The 25,969-nt window shown below is 38.1% G+C and overlaps 1 protein-coding gene across 19 annotated transcripts in view; it reads left to right on the top strand.

The window, feature by feature from the left end:
- The first annotated feature begins 320 nt into the window (after window positions 1-320).
- The window catches only part of UNC79 (unc-79 subunit of NALCN channel complex), a 96,537-nt gene continuing 70,888 nt past the window's right edge, over window positions 321-25,969 (top strand). For 7 of the 19 annotated variants that reach the window (XR_014883736.1, XR_014883737.1, XM_019615844.3 and 4 more), the window contains exons 1-13: window positions 1,073-2,372; window positions 4,123-4,243; window positions 10,034-10,338; window positions 13,618-13,788; window positions 16,124-16,216; window positions 17,434-17,489; window positions 18,117-18,246; window positions 19,682-19,746; window positions 21,559-21,647; window positions 22,821-22,861; window positions 24,096-24,124; window positions 25,153-25,382; window positions 25,672-25,843. Coding sequence is in view for 17 of the 19 variants with exons in the window: in XM_019615844.3 (XP_019471389.1) it covers window positions 2,327-2,372; window positions 4,123-4,243; window positions 10,034-10,338; window positions 13,618-13,788; window positions 16,124-16,216; window positions 17,434-17,489; window positions 18,117-18,246; window positions 19,682-19,746; window positions 21,559-21,647; window positions 22,821-22,861; window positions 24,096-24,124; window positions 25,153-25,382; window positions 25,672-25,843 (1,548 nt within the window). In the remaining 2 variants the exon portion in view is untranslated. Of the gene's footprint in view, window positions 493-1,072; window positions 4,244-10,033; window positions 10,339-13,617; window positions 13,789-16,123; window positions 16,217-17,433; window positions 17,490-18,116; window positions 18,247-19,681; window positions 19,747-21,558; window positions 21,648-22,820; window positions 22,862-24,095; window positions 24,125-25,152; window positions 25,383-25,671; window positions 25,844-25,969 lie in introns of those variants that run through there. The other 12 variants (XM_085225536.1, XM_085225547.1, XM_085225537.1 and 9 more) reach the window with 10 other exon arrangements.

Here is a 25,969-nt window from a genome sequence, read left to right on the forward strand (position 1 = left end):
GATGGAGTCACCATCCCTGGAGATGTTCAAAAAATGTACAGATGTGGTACTGAGGGACACGGTTTAGAGTGGTCACAGCACAGGTTGATGTGATAGTTGGACTAGATGATCTTGGTATGAATCTGTGATGAGAAGGAGCTGCTACCCGTGGCCCCGAGGCAGCCCCCAAACACCACCAGAGCCCCACCACCCCTTTCCTGGGGGCTCCTTAGGACGCCCGGCGCGCAGCCCCTTCGAAGCATCCACCCGGGGCGGGTACCTCAGTGCTGCCCCCCTGAGGCGGGCAGCGAGGCGGCTCCAGGCAGGTTCCCTTTAAGAGCTCGCTCCGTTCCCGCCCCGTCCCCGCCCGCTGCCGCCGCTCCCGGCCCGCATCCCTGCGGCAGCGGCTCCGTCCCCAGCGCGGTGCCGAGCCGGGGCGTTGCGCCGTCCCCGCTGTTGGGGCAGGCGCTTGGGGCCGCCCCGCCGGCAGCATGTCCACCAAGGCGGAGCAGTGTGAGTGACGGGGCCGGGCGGCGCGGCGCGACCGGGTGCGGTCCGATGGGAGCGGGTGCCCGGGGGCTGACTCCCGGCTGCGGGGCAACCCGGCGGGGCAGCGCTCACCCGCGTTGTCGGGCATCCCGGCAACGGGCAGCGGGAGGAATGGTTTGCGGAGGGGGGCCGCCTACTTTCTCGCTCTTTCTGCCTCCGCCGTTGCGGTGGTGCTGATGGAGAGGCGGCCTTCCTGGGGACGCGACGCGTCCGTCCTCGCTGGGCATGGAGCGGGGATCGGGCCTCTCCGGCATCGGTCCCGGCGCCGTGCCGCCCGGGAGGTGCTCCCGGCGTTGCTGCCTCGAGCCTGCCGTCGCTGTGTGATGGAGGCACGGTGCCGCTCTTGCTAGTGACGCGCACCTTTTGGCTGAAGGTACGGCGGCATCGCTGCATTGCCGAGTTCCTCCACGCCCTGCGGGACCCTCGGTTGCCCCCACCCTGCCCGCAGCCCGCCGCGTCTCGTGGCAGCCGGGGAGATGTGCCAGCCACCATGTTGGCTCTGCTGTGGAGCTGCCAGGTGACTGACATGGTGGCTGGGACGGCCGCGCGTGTGTGGCTGCTGGCGGCGGCTGCTGCTCTGCCAGGGAAAAACACCGGCGCTGTCGGGCTGGTCACCCGCGTCAAGGCTACTTTCCCTGCCGATGTTTGGTGTTAGATGTAAGTCGGGCAGCCTGCGAGCAGCAGGCTGGATCGATGCCTGCCGTGACTACGTGGTGCGATCTAATGGCTCGGAGGCTGATTGCTGTCCTCTGCGTCCTGTTGGCCACTCAGGTCACTGGCGAGGGTCCTTGTTCTGAGAAGCCTGTGCTCAACTGCTCTAGGGAAGAGATTACTTGTAACTTTTCCTGTAGGTTTTGCCACTTATTTGCAGTAATGGACGATGCCTCTGTTAAAATATTATGTGGATGTGAATTTATTACTGTGGGGCTGCATTTCTGGCCTTGTGAATAGAAAGGCAATGTTCTGACCACACCTCAGGCCTTGAGTGTGCAATGCTCGGATCCGTGTTACCCTGGTTTTTTTCTGCCTTCCTCCCACCCAGGTTCTGAATGTGTCCCCTCTTTCTTTCTCATACGTTGATTATATGTCCCTCACACTGGCCTATAGAAGAATTTCTGCTGCCCTTTGTACTGCCACTGTCTTCAGCATTTTCCCTCTTTTCTGTTTTGCCGCCTCTATTTCCGCATTCCTGATTCTCTTGGTCTTCTCTGCTTGAGCTTCTCTTCCATATTTTTTCCCTTGGCTGTCTTTCCTTTTCATCCCCTTGTACCATTTGGGAGACTGCATCTTGGTTCTACTGTGTCCATGTTGCTTTTTGTTGAAAGATCTACTTGGGATCCAGTTTGCAGATCTTTCCTCTTCTTGACACTTTTTCATGGCACTTCAGTGCTCACTGTTCAGTTAACAGACATATCCTGTGCATTCTAACTTACTGAATGTATCTTGTTTACAAAGACTGCTCTCCTGTCTAGTTATTATGACATTACCAAATGTCTTTTTCTCTACATAACTTTAAGATCCACTCACCTGCAATTTTTGACCAATAGTGATGGTGTCCGACAAGGATTATATTGATGTACATGCATAATTATCAGGCAAATCTTCAGGCTTCAACTGTTCTTGCTGTTGCTTCTGCCCTCATGGATAGACAAATGAGAACCAGAATGTCTCAAGGAGGAGTCACAAGTCATACTGAATCTGAATTTACCAAGAAACAGCAAAAAAAAAAACAAACCCTACAAATGTGGAAACGGAGTGACCAGTTGGGAAGAGCAACAAGGCACTGGTCTAAACATGAATGCATGACCAACCCTCAGCACGTTGGCAGGTTGTATGGAAAGCAGGTAAAATGGTGGCAATCTGGGAATTCATCTTGAGAAGCTTCTCTTTTTTTGTGATCACTTGAATTTCATATCTCATTTGAGGGGATACTGACAGTGGGTTTCATCATTTGACTCACCACCACAGCATGCCCGAGGTCTGCTTTTGTATCACAAGAGAATTAGTTCTTTTTCACCTTGAGTTACACTAACTGATGTTTAGTTGTGGTAAGTAATGCCCTGGGAAAACCTGATATCCATGATGTTTTCCAGGATTATGGAACAACCAAAACCATCTTTAAAAGCTCTTAATGGTTTCACTCAATTCAGTAAATGCTTATGGGGAAGCTAGGAAGTTTAGTTAAGTTGGTGTAGATAATAAAGACAGACTCAGCAAAATACCATGGAATAGCTTTTTTTCTTTCTTTCTATTTTTAATTTTGAATTTGTATGATATGATGACCCTATGAGAGTGGCAAAGGAAGTATTTCCTCTGAGTGACACCACATATTGAAGTGTATCTCTGGATGCTCAGGCCATTCACACATTTCATTATCTTTGGGGCTCATAAACCTTTGCTCTGGAGCTTTCTTTCAGAAGGTTATTAGCTGTTCTGGGATGCTGTACCGAAATGGTCAGCATTCTGGGCAGCTCTGAGAGGTGAGGCCAAAGCCTAGAGCTATGATAAGTATTTAGGAAGTCTAAATAAAGTGTTTTGTTATTTCAGCTTATATAATTGCATGACTGTGCTGATTAATAGAAAAAAATATATACATGTTATTAAAAAGAAGTAGTTATAGGAAAATGTGCCACAATTTTTGGCTTTTCATTAATTAATTTCATTTACGGGTATCTGGCAGCAAGACATGGCAGTCACATTTAAGGTCAAGCTGGATCAGGCTCTGAGCAACCTGGTCTAGCTGTTGATGTCCCTATTCATTGCAGGGGAGTTGGACTAGATGACCTTTAAAAGTCCCTTCCAACTCTGAGAATTCCATGATTTGGGCAATTGAGGGCTGGCAGGTTGGGTTTCTCAGGAGAGTTGATCAGTCTGAATAGAGCAAAAAGTGTCCAGACCATCCTTGATTATTTCTGCATGAGACTGGCCAGTGTCATATAGGCAGTACATGGTTTGGTAGCTATGGTGGGTCATTTTTCTTCCAATACTGAACATGGAGCTTGGTTAGATATTAAGAGCACTATTTCTAAAACAACCGGTCTCAAAGAAGGTGTAGAGCTTCTGCTGCTCTTTGAAATGCTCTCCTTTTTGTTCAAATTTCCTAAGATGCTTAAAGAAACAGCACAACTCTTTTCGTGTCTGTAGTTCATTGCATAGTGTACGTTTGTAACATTAAGTAAATAATATCAGCTCCCGTATTAGCTTGTATTTCTCTTTTTCACTATAGAAATGTCACCTCACATGAACCTCCTGTTATCCAGTGACTCATTTATTATAAATGGATCCTGAGATTTTTGGAGGCACAGATAACTGCTTTCTTTAAATTACTTTTTTTTTTTTTTTTCCCCAATTGCTAGCACTAAGGCAATCTGAAGCAGAAGCAGACATTCGCTGCCTTTCTTGTCTTCCCCTTAGAGCTCATGCATGGTAATGTTCAATTTATTCAGTAAAGAGAGTGAAAAAGTCTTTTTTTATGGTCTAATTCTTAAATTAAGAAAAAAAAGAATCAATTGTGGTAGAAACAGGTGCGATTCTCTCACCATCTGCAAAAAGCTGAATGAAAGTTTCTGTGTTTTTCTTTTGTCTTTTATGTAGTTGCTTCCAAAATCCGTTACCTTCAAGAATACCACAACCGGGTTCTGCACAACATTTACCCTGTGCCCTCTGGGACTGACATTGCAAATACTCTGAAATACTTTTCTCAGACATTATTGAGGTAAGTTTTAACTAATGCTCTTGAAGAAAAAAGAAATTGCTAAAGTATTGTAGGGGGTATTCACTGACTTTGAATTGTTTGCAGGATTTAATGGATCAATGCTCTACCAGAAAGAGTCAGAGCATAATTTAAGAAAAGAATGGTATAAATTAATCTCTTCAGTGGCTGTTGCCCAATTTGCCCAGTTGAGCTGCTTATTGAGTGGCTGATTCTAAAATAAACTTGGTTGTTTACACATTTGCTAGGCCCTTCTAAGTCTTAGGTGAACGTACAAACATACTGAACCCGTGAAGAAAGGAGCTAGTGACCTGCAGAGCTTTATAAGTGGACATTCATGACCTACTTGGCAATCCTGGTGCTTTGGGATGGTAGAGCAATGAGCCAGGCAAACAGGACTAGAGTCTGTGCTGTAGTTCAGATCGGGTTCTGGTTCAGTCCTCTACAACAATATGAGTGAAGTTGGTATACAGATCTGGATTTGGATGGCAGCAGCAAGAGATCAGGATTGCTCTGACCCAGGAGTTTGATCTAATTTGATCCACATTTAGTAACAATATGTGGTACAAAATACCGTATGAATACAGAATACATTTTGAATAGGAAATATTACCTCTTGTCTTTCTAAAAAGATGTGAAAAATTGTGAGGCTTAGTTAGGAATGACATGCATATTCTGCTTTACTCCACAGTGCTACCTAGTGGTTTCATGTTTTCAAATCAGTTTAAAATGGCTTTTGACAGTGGAGATTTGATTTTTGTCTGTCCAGGTTTTGATTGGCAATAGTTTTCATATACAAAAAAAAAAAAAAAAAAAAAAGTTAATGCTGCATTTCTGTACATAGCTTCCTGAATTTATACCTGGGATGGTTTTCCTTGCTGTCAGAAGCTAGTTTGGAAATACAGCCATTTGCCTTATGTCCTGAGTAAACAGTAATTTATTACAGTTAACTGTGTATTTGTACACATATCCAGGTGATACAAATAAGTGGAGTAGCATGAATTTAACTTGAAAGAATGACATTAGTTCATTCTAACACTTATTCAAAGCCCATGGAACGTAACATGACCCTGTTTGTAAACCTATGAGAAGGAAAGATACGTAGAAATACTCATTATCAGTGGAACACCTCTTTCACTGTTTAAAAACAGACAAAAAGCAGCAACAAAACCACCAAACAGAAACAAAGAAACCCAGCCCTCTGTTAACTGAAAATCTCAAGACTAGAATTGTTTAACCACTGTGAAATGTGTTTCCCTCAGCATTTAAAATGTTGAAAAAAGGTAAGGCAATCAGTAGGGCTTTTTAAAAGATCACTAAATTGAATTTTGTCTGATAACACAGCAGTGGTAAAAAATAAAAAAATAAAAAATTCAAAGGGTCATTGAAAATACCTCTGAAATAGGACTTTGTTCCTACATCAGAGTGTTTTGATGGTTTATTTTACACAACACACACACTTAAATCATCTTTGAAGAAGGCTCTTAACTAAAGTGCCTCTACTTAAATGCTGTGAGCCTTCAAATCTAACTTTCTTGCTTAAACAGCTTAATTCTGAATTTTTTATATCTTGTCTCAGCTGTAACTACCAAGTGCTACAATGAGATTCATTTATTTTTGGGGCAGAAGTTCACTGGAACACAATGAATTTAAAAACTGTTTCTTAAAGAAAATATCTTTATACCACTGCTGTCTTGATCTTCCTGAGCAGTACAACTGCATGTCCAGTGCAACAAATTTTTCATACTCCATGGGCAGGGATGATTCTGGGCTTACTGAAGAAACTTTACCAACTATGAGAGCAATTTAGAATCAGAATAACAATTGAGCAACTTCATTTCTTTATTTTGTGCTTGGAATGGGACTGAACCAAAATCCTGTTGTTGATGATACTCACCTCATGAGGCAGAAGTGAAATTGATATGAAACATATAGATCTACATAATTCGCAAATAGCTTTGTCCTTAACGATGTTGGATCTGATTAACCTCACAAGTAGAGGGATGCCAATTTCAGCCAGGACTTGGATCTAAATTTATTAAGTGGCCTGCATTCTGATACTTAGGTCAAATCCTTGTAACTGGGGAATCTGAACTGTGGGTGAGAGCCTGAGTGCTATGGTTGAACCAGTATAAGTGTATATGCTTGCTGATACTAAGATAGAAGCTGGTTAAAGAAGCAAAACAAAACATACCCTGTGTTTAGTGTGGCAGATGGAAAGGAGGAAACTCCCACCCACTGTATGCAGATCTCTAAGATTTATCCTGAAACTAAACAGACTGGTTAAGAACTTGTCTTTCTGGACAGTCTGATAAAAAATTTCTTTGCATGCTGAGTCTCCTTTCTGCCTCCTACACTGATACTCCCTTGTGTAAGGTTTAACATCCATGTTAGAAATGTGTGGTGGAGAATAACCTTTCTAGCTTGAGACAGAATATATGTAATGAATTCAAGCTGCAGAAAGAGTACTGATCAAGCAACAGAAATGCCCATTGATATTTGGAGATTTGTCTTTGCAGAGCAAGTTGATTGGGGTCATCTATTTTAAAATAATTTTTAAAAATATTTTCTACTTTGTGTATTCTCTTTGCAGCTGATTTTTAGGACAAACTTTTCTTGATAAACATGTAATCAAAGGAATCAAGAAGGAATAGTTCTTAGTCACAGAAATTCCATACTATGATTGTGTTTTACAAGTGTAGCTTTTATTAGTTACTATACTTTTTACCTTTCCATATTATGGGCACATTGAATGTGCTTTCAGTGGGTATGCCTACTGTTTTGGATCACATTCATATCTGGTGTCATTCTGTTAGTTATCTCACAAGGGATTAGTTTGCTCCTTTGTGCTGTAGCTTTGATATAGCACAAGCTCAGGGGTGGGGGGAACAGATGTGGAATGGCTAAAAAAGTTCAATTCTTTATTTCTATGAACAAACATCACATAAAGTCACCATACACAATGCATAGCATATTGATTCATTTAGTTCTTCCTTAATTTTCCTCTTTGGACAAAAGCATTTCCTTACATTACCGCATGAATTTGTTTCATGCCCTGCTCATTTTCAGTATTTTAACTCTCATTTGAGGAATGATCTTAAGGCTTAAACATCTTGCAGAACAACTTATTCTTCCACATTTTCTTGGAGAGAAGTCTCCCTGCATGTTTCTAAGTAATATGTATTTCATAAGATATAGTTGCAAATGCTTACTGGCTAATTAATAATCAAGCTTGTTTTGCTGCCTTGGTGAGATGCAAATCTCTCAGACATTTTAGGAAATGTTTCCTGAAAGACAATAATTTTGAGATAGATTTGCAGCGGAGTTGTACAGATCTTTAAGGAAACCTGACAGTTTTCTTGCGTGTCATGGAGCAAGTTCAGTATGGAGTTATGATTTGCAGGCAGTCCCTTCTCAGTATGTGCTTTGAGCAGTAACAGGAACAAACTGCAACCATTCTATCTTGGTCTTAAAGGATCTTCTAGATTTTCATTTCTGATTCTTTAATTTATTGCCACTGTAACATATTGGTCAGTCACAAACCTGGGTCTGAAAGTTTTGTATTTTTTTTCCCCACCCAAATTTGACATAACTGGATCTGATTTTTGGATATGATCTCATTTCTGTTCCTAGAGTGAACAGAAGGATGACCCAATCAATATATAAGACTATGTGTCTTGGTTTCTAATCAGTTAGCTGTAGCTCCATGCCAAAAAAAAAGGAAGTCTGTAGTGCAAACTCTCCATCACTACCTTACATTTTCCAAAGCAAGGATTAAGTAGTGCAGTAATACTCTTTCTAGAAGTAAGAGTGATTTGAAGTGACGCGCTGGCAAGTTCAGGGATGGATAGTAGGTATCATCTGCTAGTAGGCAGAGATGAAATAATTTAGTACCTTCATGTCTATAAACAAGAGCTGTAGAGTACAGCAAATAAACATTAAGCAAATTAAAAATTAATAGGAAATAAGGAATCAGCACTCTGATCATTTGTATTTAAAGTCATACTAGATCCTAGTGATTTTTCTGATACAATTTTGTAAACATTTTAATGGCAGTCACTACTTTTCTTGTACTGGACATTGGGTAACAGAAATCAAATTAATCTACCAAATATGTAGGGCATAATAATAAAAAAAGCAGTCTCTTAATATATACAACATGCCTGTAATCTCTGACTGCAAGTGTGATGAGAGACCTGCCTGGTAGTATCCACTTGGCATTCAACTATGAAAATGTTTTACATATATAGTGAGTGAATGGCATCTCTTCTTATAAGCACCTTTGCATGAGTTCAGCTTACTTATGTGAGTTGTTGCATTGACACAGGTGAATCTGTGCCAAGGTGGTTATATGGTAGGGATGTCTGTTCTGTTAAAGATAATGGAGACTTCTAGAAGTCTCCCTCTTGGCATAATTCCACTCTTCATTAGTCATGAAAATTTTGATGCTACTCTCTTTTCTTTTTTTAAGTTAAATTTTTATGCTGCCTTTGGGAGTGGAGTTAAACCAACAGGAACTGTTTTTGGGAATCCTGATTGCTGAGAGGTGCAAAATATGCTTAAAGAAAACAGCAAAACATCAAAAACTGTGTGTGGTTTAATATATTTAAAAGGTGTGTTGTATTTTCTAGGCACATACAAAGACTGACATAACCCTATCATTACTTGATAACTAAAATGTAGCACTGCTTAAGTGACAATTTATATCTAAAGTAGCTTTTTACCTTTCTTTTTAGAAAATTAGGTTAACATGTTTACAACATTCTTAAAACTACATTAGCAAGGTGGTTCACATATAGCTTCTATTTTGATTCCCACTAAATCCTTTTTTATTTTTTTTTTTGAAATTATCTCTCCTTTAGTTTATAGTGAGTTTTGTTGAATAAATAACGTAAGTAGCAGGAGGAATGTATGGTAACACACTGTCTGATCTGCAGTTATATTATTGGTCTTGCTTGCTTAGCACTTAGATTTTGAAGGTAACTATTTACCCAAGGAACATTTGTATTCGTAAAGTAAAATGTTTCCTCCTTAAACATGAGCAAAGTTAAAAACACATAAACAACCATTATCATTAGCTCACAAACATATGCTAAAGACCATCTACTATATATTATTTTATAACTTTTCCAAATGTAGTTTAGTGAACATTTTAGAAATATTATATTATTTCTAAATCCATGTGCCTGTTTAAACTTCATTATCTCAAATGATACTGACTGAGTGGTCATGAAACAGTATCATAAAATACATAGACATTATTTTAATGCAATAAACATGTGATTTTTAAGACTATCTTAACAAACGCACATGTTTATTTTTTGCTAAAACATGTTTCTGCAAGTGCCACACCTATATTTTACATGTTTTCAGTCAGTTGGTTCAAAAGATTTCATAGAAGGGAAAAAAATCCAATAGCTTCTCAAAATCTCAGAGTAAAATACCAATCTGTTTTGACACAGCTATTTTTCCATAGCAAACATTATTGATACCTAGAATTTTTCTTAACTGTGAAACATGGGTAGGGCACTGAAACATGCATTTTTATATTTTTGCTCCTTATGAACCAGATAACACATGAGATGCAATGAAAATATTTGTAGATGTCAATTCTTTTATTTGAAGCATGGAAATCAGTGGTTAGTAGATTCATAGATAACTGGTTTTGGGAGAAATTGCATCTTATGTGGGATGTATCTGGTGTTTTATTATTTGTTTTATAGTGTCATTTCAATGTAATGTGCTGTTCTTTGTGTCTTTGTTGTCTCTTTTTTTTCTTTGTCCCCCCAACAGCATTTTGTCTCGCACAGGGAAGAAGGAGAATCAAGATGCCTCCAATTTGACAGTGCCCATGACCATGTGTCTTTTTCCTGTGCCATTCCCACTCACCCCATCTCTAAGACCACAGGTCAGTTCCATCAACCCTACTGTTACTCGCTCCCTCCTTTACAGCGTCCTGCGAGATGTTCCATCAGAACGTGGCCAGCAAAGTCGTGATGCTCAGTTATCAGACTACCCATCTTTGGACTATCAAGGACTTTACGTGACACTGGTGACACTGCTGGATCTAGTTCCATTGCTACAACATGGTCAACATGGTAAGCAGGCCCTTGAACCCTTCCAGTACGCTTAACTTCAGTGCCGTGAATCCATGAATGATGCTTAAATGCAATAGAAGAGATGGGCCTAAACTGATCTGGATCTGGATGTCGTATCTACTGGGATGTACTTACATCAAAGTGCTTGGTTTGCTTTCTGAAATAAAAGATATTTTGTTTTGTGAACCATGGATTTGGGTTTGAAGTCTGAACTTGTCTGATTTTCAGTGAAATGTTAGTAGTATGGAACTAAAATGTGTCTAAAAATATCTGGAACTTGAATATGAATCTGTTGGGATATCTACAGGCTTGTCTTTTTGAAGCGGCTCTCTTAAACGGGCATTACTTGGTTATGTATACTTATCTTGTGAGGAATATGCAGATTTAGTGTTTTGGTGAAGGTCCATCTCTGCACAGAACACGGTATACATTTGATGGAAGAAAAATGATGACAATAGAGATGTCTTAAAAATATTCCAGATTAAAAAGTTGCCAGTATTTCCATCTGACTTGCTGAAAAGCAGTGTTTTATTAGGTTTTGAACTGCTTCATCTCAAGATTTTTGTGACTGTGGTGTATTTTTATTGTTTCTTTTTTCTTTTTTTTTTCTTTTTTTTCCCTTCAAGTACTGCATATATCTGGCTTGTTAATCCATGGCTTCCCATAATGGGGTTTTGGAACCCAGCATTTTCCTTATGTTGCACAAGCCAGAAATTAATTTTCACCGTGGTACCGGGGTGTATTATATCATGATGAACTTATGTAGTTCAGTACAGGGAGTACTGTCATCAGTCTGATTCACTGCTAAACTCTTTAGCAGGAAAGCTGCTTCTGTTAAATGCTAAATTACTTCTGAGTTGGCAGCAGCATGTTTTGATTCAGTGATTACTGTGCTGGGATCTTGGAAAAAAGGGACTATTAGCAAATTACAGACTTGATGACTTTACCATTTTTCCAGAAATTGAAGTTAATTATCAAAACAATATTTTTCCAAGTAGATAGCATGGTGATAATTAAAAACCAATGGAGTCGTCTACAGAACAAATAACACTGAATAAACATGATTTTGTTTTATGATGGCACAATGGTTCTTCTGGTGAAGTTTTTCTGTCCTTAGACCATCATTGCTGTGTTACTTGACATCCTCATGGACAATCTGGAACATACAGTTGTCACTTGAATGAGGAAAAGCACTCCAGGAGCCTATGTCAATTGGAAGGCTATGCCAAGTGTGAACCTTACAGGAGCCTGTGCTGCATCTAGTGTTATTAAATATTTTAATTTTTACTTGGCTGAAGGCATTGAGAAAACACTTTGATTTACAGGGGATATCAAGTTAGTGAAAGTAATGTCCCTTATGTGAACGATTTCTAATTCAAAACAATCTTGGTAAATTGCAGTCTGTTTTGAAAAGTCTTCAAAGGAGAAAAGTAAAATCCTATATTTGAATAAGAGAAATCAAATGCGGAAATGTTGGCTTGAAAGTCATACTGCACAAAGTGCTACAGCAGATCAGAGGCTGACTGACTCATTAGTATACTAATACTGGCAATATGTAAACATCTTTTATTAGACATCCAAAGCATTTTATTTAATTTTTCATTCTAATACCTTTAGCAAGGTATCAGCTGGAGTAAAATTTTCAGATTTGTTCGTCTGGTCTGAAGAAATGCACAGGCCATTTGGGAGGAGTCTCCAGGAAAAAGAAACAAGAATGATCTGAAGTCTAGAAAATGTGGACAGAAAGGCAAAAACAAAATACCTTTGGCTTAAAGAAAACTGAAGGGAGTTGTGGTTACAAACATGTAAAGATTGTTTAAAGATTGCTGCAAGGAGAAATAAACTGTTTGTGTTTACAGTTACCTAGGAGCAGGATTAGAATTAGTTGTCTTACATTGCAGCAGAAGAAATTTCAAAAACAAAACAAAAAACAAACAACAAAACAAAACAAAAAATCCAACACCCTTTTATTATATGGATGGTTAAACACTAAGAGGAACTGACAGATGAGGGAGTGAACCTTTGTCTTGCAGATTACTAAAGCCAAGTTAGATAAATTTGTTCCAGAAATAATGGTTGACTCATGTGAGGCAAGGGGATTTCACCTATTATTTCCTGTGCTTCTGTGTATTGATAATTAAGTTTTGTGATAGAACTTAATATTTTTTTCCCTCAACATAGCATTTGACAAAAAGAAACGTGTTTTTTTTTTTTTTCCTCTGAACAATCCATACTGTTTGGGTAAGTACAACAGGTACACTAGATGGTCCTCAGATTGGATCCTGCCAGACTATACCAAATTGTCAATTTACCAACTTAGATGGTAAATATGCATTGCAAGAGCAAAACGTGCTCTAGCATTAAAAGTCTAGTTTTTCCACAGAAGGTTTACTATGTACACAAAAATGAAGTGCAGACTTGTCTGAGCACTCTAATCATTCTAGGAGTAATGATAAGTTTGGAGACTGTGTAATACAACTAAGTTTACAGAGGGAGTAACAAATTCCTCTCCTGCAGAGGTAATGCCTTATGATATTTTGTAGTCACCTCACAGGTTCAAACCTGGAATTCATTGGGTTCTTGGAGGGTTACTGGCCCCCTCTCAGTTCCTCATTTGGAAGATGTCACAATTCCCACATATGCAATAATATTTAGATCTTGAAATGTTGCAATTTCTTAAGTATCTTTTCCAAAGCATTGTATTAATTAGAATTAGTCTGAAACTCATAAATTTGTAATTATCTCATTCTTTTTAAGCCTTGGGCGTTCTTGGTCTCAATGGCTTCCAATGAAAACAAGATCCTCTGTTTAATCACATATTGTTTGCAAAATGCAGTAATGCTCCCCCAAGCCTCTGTGGGAGGCAATTTGCAGATGTCATATGGGTAATTAAGATCAAAATCTGAGTTTTGTTGGCAGATAATCTGAGAATTTTTTACAAAAGGGGGCTTTTTCAAATCTAAGTACCTATCAAATCTGAAATAACACCTCTGCTTAAATGCAGGCCACTTTATGTAGGTGTGTTCATTTTATTTGTATTCCCTACAAACTGTTCTGGATACTGCTGAACAGCTGTTTCCCTTGTTTTAGGAGGGGCTTCAGTGATGATTGATATCACTTACTTGTGACCACGATAATTAAGTAATTAATTATGAAATACTTTGAGGGGAAAACTTGAATTTAAATGCAAACTTTTGATGGATTAATAAATCAAAAAGTACATAGTTGTAATTATTTTCCAACGTAATGATTCTGTATTTATTTCATTTTATTCAACAGATCTTGGGCAATCAATTTTTTACACTACTACATGCTTGCTTCCTTTTCTCAATGATGATATTTTGAGTACTTTACCTTATACAATGATTTCAACATTAGCTACCTTTCCACCATTTCTACACAAGGATATTATAGAATATCTCAGCACATCTTTTCTGCCTATGGCTATCTGTAAGTAGAATTTATTCTGGTATTGTTATGGTTCAGAAAATAGTACACTGGTACAATATCAGTCTGTAAGAGCTGAAGTTAAGTCTTAGAATTGTTATGCAATATTGCACTGTATGTATATAAAAAGACTATTTTAAAATGAAAATAATTAATTTTTATTTATTAGTGATTCTTTTCTTGATTACAGAATTAATGGACAGAATGCTGCTAAATGATGCATACAATATCAATATGCATATGATGTATAATTTTTGCATCTGTACTGAACGTGGATGAACAATGAGTCTTTTTAGTGTAATGATACTGTGATGAATTTCCAGTTTTCTCCCTGCATCTCTTCCTGTCATTGTAATTACTGTACTAAATAGCTGCACATGTAATGTCTTCTACCTCTAAGTTTTAAGACAGAATCTGATAATGGCTGCCTTTTTTGGGGGGGCAGATAGGATGGGGAGTGTGGAGTTTCACTTTCTCCCCTGAACATATGATGTGACTACCTAATTCCAAAATTCCTGTAGATTGAATGATTGAATTCTGAAGTGTATACTTGTCTTTGTACCTGACTAAAAGCTTGATGGGCTTTCAATAGTAGGGAGAATTTTAACCATTTTCTGCAGACAAAAATATTAGGTTTAATATTAAAAATGAGTTTTAACCAACAGTCCTTTCCCTGTGAAGTTGATCACTGGGACAGTCTACAAGAAAGTTTACAGATTCTCGAAACACAAATGGACAGCATCCTGAGTACCTGCTCTAGTTGACCTTTCTTTGAGCGGGAGTTGGACAAGATGATCCACAGAGGTTCTCTCCAACATCAACCATCGTGTGATTCTGAGAATATCTCCTCCTTATTTGCACTGTGGGCCTTTATGAAAAAAAAACAGGAATGATTTTTAAATAAAGGTCTACACTGATGTCAATGAAAAGTGCAGAAATTCCTCCTAGGTCAAGAGAAGAAGTATGGTCCGGTGTTCCAAGATTAAGATTTTGTGGAAATTTACACCTAAATATTTTCAGGCTGCGCTCTTGGGGAAATTTCCTCTTTAGGTTAAGAGCAGAATGTTATATTAAGCTTTTATTTCCTCCATTGAAGTTATCTGTTAAAGAACTGCTGATGTACTTAGGTAACCTATGCCCCCCTGTCTTCAGATCTCTAAAACTGTTCTCCAAAAGAACTGATGGAGCCAAATCCTTGGCTCTCTTATATACATGCAATTCCATAGTCTGTGTGGATGACATTCAAAAAAGAATGCTTCAGCTCTCAGTTGCATTTTAACGTTAGCGCAGAGCAGGAGATACTACATGATTCTCTATTTTGCCTTCTCTTGCCCTTTACCAGTTGTGTGCTCTTTAAAATTGTGTCCTAGGCTTTCTCCCTAGTGAGGAGTGATCTGTTCCTTTGCAAGGCAAGTGTAGAACCTTTCTTTTTCCTTGTGTTCAGCTCTGAGACAATCTGAAGGGTACAAGAGATGGCATAAACAGCTGAATAGCCAGATGGGAGGGATGAAGGTATCTTGCTGAACTATGATTATGTTCTATCCCAAATACTTAGTGTTTTGGTCCTGACAGACAGGCTTGGGAAAGAGCTGTAGCACATGAACAGAGAAGATGCACGTCTCCTCTTGTGTAGGTGTGTGCTTTCAAAGATATGTTGCCATGATATAGTTCTGCAAATAAGCATATACACTCTGCAGTATACTATCAGAGAATAAACATACTGCAGGAGATTAGAAGAAACTCTAGCTACCTCATATGTGAGGTCAAGTTTACAATACCTTGGCTACGCTGCATTGCTACAGTTTATCCTTATCATAGATTACACAGTGGTATATAGCCATAATTTCAGTTCATACCATGTGGTCTCTGAGAAGTGCTCTGTGTCGTATATCACCAGTCAGCCATCACCAGTCTCACAGCTTTGCCAGTACACATCAAAAGTAAGCTTTCCATTCTCCTCGTTTCCTTACTTTCTACTTCATCCTTGACATACCTATGACTCGAGTCTCAGTTGTGTGTGACTGTATGAGTGATGCTGTTCTGATCAGTGTGTGGATCCTGAAGGAGAGTGCATGAGAAGAGCACTGTCTTTGCTCAGGGCAGCTCTGAGAAAGAAGTCTTCCTGATCTAGGAGAACAGATGCATGCTCTGTGAAATGATTCCATATTCTTAGTCATCTCTCTCTTCCAGGGGGTTAATCCCCACCAATACAAAATGGTGTGATACCTTAGGATTATTATTATTTTTTTTATTATTTGTATTACTTGTATGAGTTGAAATCAGGTATATGCTACTTTCCTTGTTATATGCTGATTTTTTTTTTATCCTTTCTCTTAAGTGGGCTCCTCGAAAAGGGAAGGTGTTCCAGCTCATGTCAACCTATCTGCATCATCAATGCTAATGATTGCAATGCAATACACATCAAACCCAGGTACGTGTAAACGTGCAACTTGCAATAATTCTCTGTGAAGCTCTCAGTCATGAAATTCTGTGTCAAATGTGATCAAAGAAGTTCAGATGATGGATAAATCTATCTTTCTATCCAACACAGGATGAAAAATCAGTAATTTTAGTCAAAACTGGTATTTCTGAGCATTGTGCTTGAAGTTGTCATTGTGCAGATATGAAATCTCATTGTGATGAAGAAATAGAATTGGGCTCGGGATGAGAGACTGTTCTCCTTTTGCTTGATATCAGGAAACTGTTAATTTATTATACTGTATTTTATAGTAAAAGTTTGGTTTCTGTTATGATTTGTATTCCTCCATGATGACAACTGATACTATTTTTAAAGAAGACAGATAATGCTGGCTACAGGCTCAGACCAGAGCTGTTACTCAATTGTAATTGGAAGTACCTAAGTATAAATACCATTCTCTCTCACTGTGGTGTAGCCTCAGTTAAATCAATGCAGTCACATGATCAAAATGAAACAAAATTCTACCAGCTGTCATATTCCATGCCTATTTTATACATATGCTTAATTGGTTAGGTGGTGTGTGTAAGGAGGAACCTCACACTGCGCATGAGAATTGTTGCATCATGCTAATGCAGTTCAGGGGTAAATAAAAACAGTACACGATTTTTAAAAGCTACTTGTGCAACTTTTTTTCATAAACTGTTGCATTTTTGCATGCGAGTTCATGTTCCATCCATCAGAGAAAAATTTGCCTCTGTGATTTTGGGGAAGTCAGACAAATATTAAGGGGTTCCTTTGGCTCTCGTGTTTAATACAGTATGGCTTCTTTACTCTTTGGTATACAAAGGAATGATGTGCTGTCACGTGTTGTTTCTGTCTCTGTCTCGCAGTAAATGACAAAACACCCATTTATGGCTTTATATAGTGCCGAAGAAACTAAGTGAATTAGCAGGTATTCCTAAGCAAGATGTCTCAAAAAAATGACCTCCATGAGTACCCTCATAAGGCTCATTATCTTACTGCATTAACTGATATTTAGTAATATTTAAAGTGTGCTATTTTATGAGAACTCTCAGGGCATAATCCTCTAGCAAACTTTTTAAAATAAAAGGTAATTAAATTAAATGTAGACAAAGAAAAACCAACTGGTTAATTATATCACTTCTGTAACATGAGTTTCCGTTTTAGTATTACATTAGTATTTAGTATTACTGTCTTCTCTCTCTCAGTGTATCACTGCCAGTTACTGGAATGTCTCATGAAATATAAACAGGAAGTATGGAAAGTAAGTTTGTGATCTTATGTACCTTGTGGAAATGTCTTGCTGGTAATGAAAACCAGAGGGCTTGAAAATAGAGCTGATTATATGTCAAGAGCTGATAAAAAAATCTATATATTTCATCCTCTGAGTTATGAAGAGGAAGGTACTGATTTTAACATTACAGAAGCAACACTACTTTTCGTAGAACAGACCTCTCTTTCCTAAATACTAAGTAGTTGTGGCTCCAAGTGGCAGAAATATTGAAAACTACCAATCTTATCAGTTTCTGTGATATTTAACTCTTCCAAGGACTCTGTAAATATCGTCTTAGCCCGAATCTGATTTGGATCCAGTTATTTAACTATGTGACACCTCTTTGCCCGAAGAATAGACAAAGGCTTCATTTGCTGTGTGCTAGTATACCATCTGGGAGGGATCACAGCTGTTGGATGTTCTGACCAAACTCAGAAGCCAGTTGTAGACATATCTTTTAAGTTTTACATCTAATCTACTTGTAAGAGATTACAAAAAATAATTGGTAGGGCATTAAGAGTACATATTTTGTGTGTTCAAGTATATTTGTGGAAGCAAATAGTAAATGTTGAACTGTATTTTTTACCTTGAGCAATAAACGTGTATTTCTTTCCTTAGGATTTGCTATATGTCATAGCCTATGGACCATCTCAAGTTAAACCTCCAGCAGTACAAATGTTATTTCACTATTGGCCCAATTTAAAACCCCCTGGAGCAATCAGTGAGTACAGAGGACTGCAATACACAGGTCAGTGCAGCTATTTTTGTGTAAGCCAAAATAAATATGAAGTGAATAGTCAGCAGTGTGTTAATTGCATGCTTGCAGTTCTAAGATATATTTTAAAATCCTGTTGTTTCGTGAGTTGTGCTTTCATAGGTATATACAATATCACTTTGTCTGTGTTTGCAAAAAATCTTATGGAAAATAAAAAAAAATTGATCATGGCTAGTGATTATACGGTGTTACTCCAAATACTAACTAAAGGGAACAGGAGGAGAAATAAGTACAGCATTCCAAATGGTCTGTGAAACTGCTTTCTTGGCCTCACAGTGATTCTGGCTTATGTTTCTTTCAATTACTGCTTTGGTTGCTTTGTTGTGCCAGCTGCTATCACTACTGCTTTTGCTAAGGCTGTTTATTTGGCTGTTATTGTCAAAGAACTCAGGTCATGTCAGTTGTGGTCATTATAATGGATAAGTTTCAAGGTTGACTGTAGAGTGAAAATGTCAGCCATGCATATAGAGCTGAGAAAGTGAATGGTGCAAGTCATCTGTCCACCGAACTACCTAATGGGAGGATTCTGCTTTAATAGTTGGAACTGTCAGGCAGCATTTCACTACTTGCTTGCCTGTCTCAACCTGTCTGTTTCAAATAATCCTTGTCATACAGGAGTGTTAATTTTTAAAATTTCTGGACCAAAATGCAAAAATTTACATAATAAAAATGAAGAAGACCATCTAGACCAACTCAAGTTCATCTTGAATGTTTCTTATAGCTATTTGTATGATCTCTTTTAAACATTTGCCTTGATTTTTCTTTTTAAAGAATTCCTATTGTACTCCTCTGCATCACTTCTTTTATGTGGTCAGATTTACAAACGCAGCACAATATTCAGTCTGAATTCTTACTAACACACGGCAGACTGGAGTAGTTTTTCTCCATTTTTCTATTTTTCTAACTTTTCTATTAGTGTATCCCACTGCGAGCCATGTGTTTTCCTCAGTTGCACGGCACTTTGACTTGAGGGCATTCCATAAAGCATCCAACAGAGATTGCTTGAACCTACCTTTTGTTTACTTCTTGTCATTACAAAACTAAGGTTCCTTCTGTGGCTAGGGTGTTCTTCCAGTATTACAGTGCGTTCTCATTTAGCCTATGCATGCTTTTGAATTTACTGAGCTACTCCTACTGTCTGGTTCTGGGAGGTGGAAAATTATTAATTAATTCAAAACCTAGTGAGAATGGGAAGGATCTACAAGGGGAATGTCTGTGTCTTTCTTTTTCTTTTCCTTCATAGTTTGTTTATTGTAGTTATTAGTCTTCCTGAGGAATTACGTCTTTCATATTTATGTAGTACTTATACAAGAGGAACTTGTTTTTTATTGATACCACTAGACACAAAAAATATAAATAATTTCTATTATTTATATGTCTATTAATCTCCTGTGTTTTGGTTTTGCAGCTTGGAATCCTATTCATTGCCAGCATATTGAATGCCATAATGCAATTAACAAACCAGCTGTAAAGGTACTGCTATTTTGTCAGAGGTCAAACCTGATTATCTGGAGGTGGGGGAGGTTGCACTTCGCTGCAGGTGTGGGGCATGGTAATGTTTAGCTGACTAAGAGCAGATGGGTAGCTAAGAGAATAGAAAAACCTTTCAAGACTAAAGGAGTGAGAGCTTTGTGAATGTTTTTTTTTTTTTTTTTTTGAATACCTAAAGCAAGATGGAATATTTCCTCCAATAACTGTGAGTCAAGCCTTAACATTAGAATGGTTACAAAGCAACATATAGAATTCTAAGCTGGCTAATAAATATTTTCCTAAACATATGTGATTGTGTAAGTATATGTGCAAATCTAATTATGAAGCTTGCTCTGAAAGTAATGCCTCCTGTTTTATTATATTTGTTCATGATACCAGAGTCAGACGTTGGTCATATGGCAGTAGAAGTTGAACCTTCACAACAATAGTCTGTTACATTTTGTTGCTGAGTGACAGGTTGCAGTAGAGGGGCAGTCTGACAAAATGGCATCTGACATGGAAGTGCTTATGAAGCAGAGATGTGGAATTGAATTCATCCATACTGAAAAAATTGCATCCATTGACATTCATCTACACTTAATGAATGTTGATGGAGACCAAACAGTGGATGTGAGCACAGTGAGGTGCTGGGTGCTTTGTTTTGGCACTGGGGACAGCAACAGTGAGTCAACTCTGCTAATGCAGATTTTTACAAGTGTGGCATGCAGGCCATAGTTCATCCCTGGTGAAAATATATAGCTGATTGTAGTGACTCTGTTGAAAAATAGTGTTTTGTAGCTGAGAATTTGCTTTGTCAAAAAGGACTGTTGTGCTTTTTGTGTCTGATATGGTTCCTATGGGAATAACTAGGAGACATTACTTTCAGAGGAACCTAAGTATATACACGAAATACGTCAGTTGCATAATACATGTTCATCTTGATATCAGACTGATGTTCATACAATACTTGTATTCTTATTGTGATCCTTTGATTAGAATGTGTTCTAAAGCAAATAGCAACAGTGCTTTATATACCACTTTTATAGCCTGCTTTAAGAGGATGCAAATGATGGCTTTTTTGTTTACACACAAAATAACAAGTAAAATGGTTTGCACAGGATCAGAGAGCAATTCAGTGGCAGACAACAATAGCATCCCAAGTTCAGAGCATACTATGGCTTAGCATACTAATTAGTTAAATATGTAGGTGCAATTAATTTTCCTGGCACCAGTTCGTACACAAATACAATTATGTGAGTCAAGAAATTCTTCAGCAAACCTTTTCCACAGGTTGTTTTGCAGACTGGATATCATGGTGACACTTGTCCCACATGTGGGGGCATTCTGTCACTGGAATTGTGCTGGGTAGTTAACAGCTATGAGGACTGAAAATTAGGTCCTGCTGAAAGGGAAATTACTGAGAGAGAAATAAACTTTTACATTACCTTGTCCTAAGCAATTCTCTCAGTGACTGTTTGGAAGAAACAAAAAGTCTGTTGTGACTGTGCAACGTTAATGAATGTGAACGTGTAACACAAAACGTACTGGTCTTTCAGAGAATGAAGATTTTCATATTGGAACACAAATTGTTCTTTTCCCATAGATTCTCATTTTCAGATATATTCCTTTCTTTGTCAAGAATACTTTAAGATCTTTGACTGCCAGATCCTGAGTACCATCTTTCAGAATACTTAATGCTCTCAATAGTTATCAAGGCTGTATTGTATAGATTGTCTCTGCATTGATGCATTGAACACTTTCTCAGTGAACTTTCATGGACAGATGTGTTAATTATTTTCCTTCTCTGTGTTTCAGATGTGCATTGACCCATCCTTGTCTGTGGCTTTGGGCGATAAACCACCTCCCCTATATCTTTGTGAAGAATGCAGCCAGAGAATTGCAGGGTAGGTACACTGAGAGATGGAGAATGATCAGGCACAGTCAGTTAAACTCCACACTTCAGAAGAATCTGTTACAAAAGACTGTTACACTTTTTTTTTTCTGTATGATTAGCATATAATTTGTATAGTTAACTCTCTTCAAATATAGAGCACAGTGCAACACAGTGAACAAGGGTTACAGAAACTTACCCAAATGGTTAGAACTTGCAGTTAAATGGGTCAGTAGTGAGTTTTGAAGTTAAGATCATTGAGTGACTAGAGTGTGGGATGTATTGACAGTGGTAGGGGAACCTTACTAATGTACAAGCTTTTGCTTATGAAATTTTTCTTTCTCCTTGTCCTCTGAATGTCATTAAAGCAGGATATTACAATGAAAGATCTTTTGCAGAGACTTGGTTACTTTTCTGTTGCATATATTTCAGATTGTTCTCTAATATATACTGTAAAGCAGCATAGTAAAGAATTGAAACTGGTCCAGGCTTGTCCAGTACATTAAAGGAATATATATCTTGAGATGAATGAACCTCATTAACCTCAGTTTTTTAAAATTGATTTTAAATCAATTTTTTTGTGCTTTATCTGCTCATAATTAAGGGGACTTCAAATCACTAGTTCAAATAGACAAAGTTAGTTCAGAAGCTACATGTTTTTGTTTTTGTTTTGTCCTCAATTTAACAGCCACCTTTATATCACACCAGCTGCCAGAAAAAGCAATTACATCTTGTAGAAGTCATCTTAGTTTTTAAGACATTGATTTAAAGCTTCAGGACAAAGTAATTTAATTTGGTAGAACCATAGCTTCTGAGGAGACTCACAGTAAGTGGTACTAGAACAACTTTTTTCCATATCTGTCTGTCACTCTTCGCTATCACTTCTTAGCCTTCAAACTTCCAGAGCACTCACTGTTTTCATTTAATAAATTAGTGCCTTATAAGTAATTTTTGAAAGCTTTGAACGTGATGTACCAATGTCAGAGCAGTAATTTGTAGTAAGTCAGGGACAGCAAAGAGAGGTAAAATCAAGCAGCCTGTCGTTTAAGAAACTGTACTTGTAAAAACACTTCTTGGGACTAACGTCAATGCTTCCACATTCATGTAGGTAATTTTCCTCAGTGCAAAAATAAATGCATATGTAAATAAAGAAATGGAAAGCTAATTAGATATACAATTTTTATAGGGATCACAGTGAATGGTTGATTGATGTTCTTCTACCACAAGGTAAGAGGTATCTTAAGGGTAGGTACAAACTAATCACAATTGTACATCCCTATGTTGGTATGGTATTTCTGCGTACTGTGTTACTTAAAATGCTGCATTCTATTTTTAAAAAGTACTGTAGAATTTGAAAGTAGCTTGTTCTTCATGCTGCTAAATGTCTTTAAATTATTGTAAAGCGTTAACTAGTTTATACTTGAAATCATATGCAGCTCTTTATTTGTGAGGAAACGGAGGTAACTGAACAGATTTTAAATTCTTTAAGCATATATTGTTGAAGCCAAATCTATAAAATGTATTTTGGCCAAGAAGAGGAGCTAGTTCTTCTGATAACCTGGCTCTGATTTTAAAGCTTTAAAAGCTTCTGAAAATGTATTCTACAAAGAGGAAGCTGTAAAGGATATCAGAAATGGACATAACATATTTTTCAATGATCTATACATTGATCCAATCATGGCCCATTGGCCAAAGAATATATTTGTTATTCTACTATCTGCCAGAAAGCAGATAGACTTTCCTGAGTTTACAAGGACAGTCACATATTCTCTAGAATACTGTTTCAAGGACAAAACAAAGACATTCCCTTTCTCTTTGTTCAGCAAACTGGAAATTCTTAGACTGTGGATTTTTTTCTTGCTGTTTCCTTACAGTTACAATCTAACCCAGGTTACAAAATGTATCATTTATTTTAAGGGAATTTGAATTCTTTTTTTTTCATTTATTTTAAGGGAGTCGGGGATTCAGAAGCCTCTGAATCAGATAATGGGGTTAAAGACTGAGAGGTACTGCTTACAGGTTGAATCATCAAATATTTCTCTGTGGAGATAGTGATTATGGATGTAGTGGCTACATCTACATTGTTAATCTAAATTCACCAATACTACCAGCTTTCGCAGACAATGTAATTCTGTGAGCCCTGCTTCCCATGGTATGCCAGTTGTATTAGTATGCCAACAGGCTCACTGTTGCAAATCTTCCTATGAAGAGTGGATGGGAGCACAGCACACTTAACATACCAGGACTTTTCTTTCATTCCTGTATAGAAACAGCTAGTAAACAAATGTATGCAGTGTCCTACCTTCAGGAATCCAAAAGACTTAGAGATTTGAGTAGTATCTGGAAGCATAAGTTTAGCCTCAGAGAATTCCTTGCAGCTATTCCATTTTCCCATGGTTGGCATATTAAACTAGAAGAATCATCATTCTATGTTGATGTTTTGTATGCCTTCCCCTTACAGCTGAAATTTCTGCTATATGTCAGAAGAAGGTAAGATTAAGTCATTTCTGTGATGAGGCATGATTTGGTGTTGTGTGTAATGTCATTCCATTAGTGTGTGGTGCATCCTTTTTGGTATCATTCCAAGTTTTCACAGTTTATCCGTGAATGCATTTGTTGGAGATGGGAATGATTTAGAAGCAAGACTTCTTTTTGTTTAAACTGTTGATATTTGACTGGAGTGGTAGGTTTTTATTCAAGATGTAATGAGTAAGGCAATTTAATTATGCAATTGAGTGGATTTGTTATTCTGTAACTGCTTATGAAGTAAATACAGCAAAAGATTGATTTTTTTTTTTATCTTGAGTATTTTATATCTTCTTGTTTTCCTGAAGTTCTAGATTAATCTTAAATTGGACAAAACTCCTACTGTAAACAGTGAATTGTTTTAAATATATGGACTGAAAGTATTCAGTGGTCTAAAAAATTGCTGACAAAAAGAATCTGCTTGCAAAACCTACTGGCTAGTGTGTTTTAATAATAGTTCAGTAATGAAGGATACAATATATAACATATGCTAGATCTTCTGTGATAAATAAAGCTTTTCTGTTGGGCCAGATTACCGCAGGGCAAAAATGAAGGTAGTGCATACTTCAGGGGTTTGGACAATTACATATGATAAGGCAGATTCACACGTAGAGTAAACTGATGTGGCATCATTGATTACATACCTAAGAATGTGTTAGTTTGCTATATATAAAACTTGAAGGGATGTTTTGAAGTATAAGCAATGGTTAAGAGAACTACTGTAAATTTTAGAGATTGCTACAAGCCAAAAGTTGATGACTTAAATGTTGCTTTGGCCAAAAGAAGAGCAACTGTGACATTTAAGTCCAGACATGAGCTCATCTTCTTGAAAGCTCAGTGACACTTGGCATCGGGCGTTTGTACACATCTGTGCCTGTACATTGATCTGCAAACAGCCAACACTTGAGTCAGCTCTCCTGTGTGGACTCTCATCAGTTTTCAGTTCCACTGCCTGATACTTATGGCCTAAAAAAATTATTTTCATTTTCCAGAACTGTAGTTCACATGTCAGAAGAGCTGTGGTTACATGCTTCTCAGCAGGATGCTGTGGTCGACATGGCAACAGGCCGGTGCGCTATTGCAAAAGATGCCATTCAAATCATCACAGCAGTGAAGTTGGGGCAGCAGCAGAAACCCATCTTTACCAGACCTCACCACCCCCTATCAACACACGGGAGTGTGGGGCAGAGGAGCTTGTGTGTACTGTAGAAGCTGTGATCAGGTAATATTCTAGTTCGTACAGAATCTATATACAAAGCAGGATCAAGCTTTTGTGTAAACACTGCCTGCATAACTCATGGGTACTGAACTCCTGCTGCTTTGGCCGAGTACCAGTCAGCTGTGAGTGTTGTCCTCATGGAAGAATTCAGCCTTGATTCCTAGAAGTAAATTTCATTACTGTCTCCGGGAAAATGTTGACATCGAATGCCTTAATCGCTAATCATTGTTCATCAGATATCTGTATCAAGTGCAAGAAAGCTGTCTTCACTGCCTATGAACTTGTTTTATAGCTTGCTGAAAGAAGCGGAGTTCCATGCTGAGCAGAGGGAGCATGAACTCAACCGCAGGAGGCAGATGGGCCTTTCCTCTTCTCATCACTCCCTGGACAACACAGACTTTGATAATAAAGATGATGACAAGCACGACCAACGACTCCTAAGCCAATTTGGTATCTGGTTCTTGGTAAGAAGTACTTCTTCTTTTATTTCTGAAGCCTAAATTCTTTTTCTCTCCCTCAACCATTAGCTATTGGGTGGTTAGAAGGAACTTCCTAAATCTTCTTTTTTTTTTTTTTTTTTTTTTTAAATT

Source organism: Meleagris gallopavo, chromosome 5 (assembly GCF_905368555.1).
Source record: "Meleagris gallopavo chromosome 5, MGAL_WU_HG_1.1, whole genome shotgun sequence".
Lineage (NCBI taxonomy): Eukaryota > Metazoa > Chordata > Aves > Galliformes > Phasianidae > Meleagris > Meleagris gallopavo.